This window comes from Aplysia californica, unplaced genomic scaffold, assembly GCF_000002075.1.
Source record: "Aplysia californica isolate F4 #8 unplaced genomic scaffold, AplCal3.0 scaffold00838, whole genome shotgun sequence".
Taxonomy (NCBI): Eukaryota; Metazoa; Mollusca; class Gastropoda; order Aplysiida; family Aplysiidae; genus Aplysia; species Aplysia californica.
This window is the reverse complement of record NW_004798108.1, coordinates 323491-325394: the sequence shown is the minus strand read 5'-3', so window position 1 is coordinate 325394 and position 1904 is coordinate 323491. Positions and strand designations below refer to the sequence as shown.

The window sequence follows — 1904 nt, the reverse complement described above, 5'->3', positions numbered from 1 at the left end:
GACGCAGACTGCCGCAAAACACCACTTACACTTGCAGGTGACTTGCGACTGCCGACAGCCGCCATTAGCTTTGTTTACCGCGCCTCGTTTCACAATCAGCTGGTGACCTGGATACGCGAAAAGAGGCCTCGTTTCCTGTCTCTATATTTTAGTGTCTCTGATGTGATGCCCAAAGACTAACGGAAATTCCCAATTTTATTTTAAATCAATTCGGCTGCGAAGAAGTGAAGAAGCCCTCGGCTTTCAGTTTCCAGTAGATCTACCAGCAGTCATCCCTCCGCCGCTAGCCGCTTGGCCATAGTGGCATCCATTGTTTCAAGACTGCACATTCTTTAAAGTTAACGTCGATAGCCTACAGATCTAATAACAATTCTTCAAACTTGCACAGGATGCAGGGAGGGTGTAGTAAATGTAATAAAGCTTGGTCATGGTCACGTTTAAAGGAAGCTTCAACCAACGTGTGTACCGAATGTTACAAAGTGTTACGTGAACTGAAGGATTGTGCGTCGAATTTATCATGTGTGAGTAATTCACCAAAAAAGAGGTAATAATCCACACAAGCAGTATTTTAAGCTATCCGTACCTGGTACCTACATATACTTCTAGACTTAGATCTGGATATGTGTGAAATACACTGGAGGATTCTTCTGCTCTCCGACTCCTGGGTTCATGTTCATGAGTCGAAGTGAAGAAAGTGTACGGGCAAGTGTTACACACACACACACACACACACACACACACACACACCCATCATTTCATTGGTAGGCGCTTCTTCGTAACTTCTTTTTTATGTTTTACTTTTTTGTTGAGCACTTGTCTAGAATCTTAATCGCCCACTCTGCCATATTTTCTTTTCACATGTTAAAGCTACCATATACTTTAGATGGCAAGTTACCAAAAAATGCCAAAAAATCGAGCCACGATTGATTGATGGTGGCCGCGCTAAACGCAGATGCTAGTTCTATGTGTCGTTATCAATAGCCCTCCGTAGATCTAGATAGCACTCGAGTGAACACAACACATTAAGTTTAAGAGCAGCACGACCCTTCATAGGCAACACGTCATATATCTGTAGTGAAAAACTGTTTGGAGCTGTAGCATTTCTTTCTTGTATATAAATATTTACAGCGGACATTTTTTGGACCGATTGAACCACAATATTGTATACGAACAATCTTTGGTAGGCCTGTAATATAATTATTGATCTATATATATGTATGCGAAATTTGCGGGAAAGGATGTGATTTCAGAGTGTTCGGAGAAATAGTGCCCAGCTTTATTTTCCCGAACGTTCGGAGAAATACTGCCGGCCTTTTTAAATGGATCCCTGGCTCGTTGTGTTGTAATAAGCTGACAGAACTTTTTGGCAAAATTATCTGTCAATTATATATTTAATTAATTTTAGCGAGTGTATACAGACCCGGTTACCGGGAATAACTATAAAGTCATTAAGTATACAGACCCCATAGGCCTATATAGGGAAAAATCTTTTGTGAGTTCGGAAAGTTTCAACGCCCTCTTGGCTCAGGGTAGACTTAAGTTCTTCTAGATGGCCTAGGTCTAGATTTAGACAGTAGACAGACTGACATAAATCACAGATCTAGTTTGGATCTAAATCTAGATCTAAATGAAGATTGCGGATGTCTTTTCGATGAACGATCGTTTTTCCTCCGTTGTGGAGTTGGAGGAATCAATATAAGACAATTTGAAGAAAAGAACGAATAATTTATGTGTCATGATTTCAATCTCTCTCTCTGTCTGTCTGTCTGTCTGTCTCTCTCTCTCTCTCTCTCTCTCTCTCTCTCTCTCTCTCTCTCTCTCTCTCTCTTTCTCTTTGTTTGTCTCTGTCTTTCTTTCCCCCCCACCTTCTTTCCCTCTCTATCTTTCTCTCGTTCCCTCCTGTC

At 41.2% G+C, this 1904-nt stretch overlaps 1 protein-coding gene across 6 annotated transcripts in view; it reads left to right on the top strand.

The window, feature by feature from the left end:
- Positions 1-215: 215 nt before the first annotated feature.
- Positions 216-1904, top strand: part of LOC101863302 — a 12163-nt gene continuing 10474 nt past the window's right edge. The window contains exon 1 of one of the 6 annotated variants that reach the window (XM_005109996.3): positions 216-544. In XM_005109996.3, coding sequence (XP_005110053.1) covers positions 390-544 — 155 coding nt within the window. In that variant the 5' untranslated portion in view covers positions 216-389. Of the gene's footprint in view, positions 545-577; positions 697-1904 lie in introns of those variants that run through there. The other 5 variants (XM_005109997.3, XM_035972780.1, XM_035972779.1 and 2 more) reach the window with 5 other exon arrangements.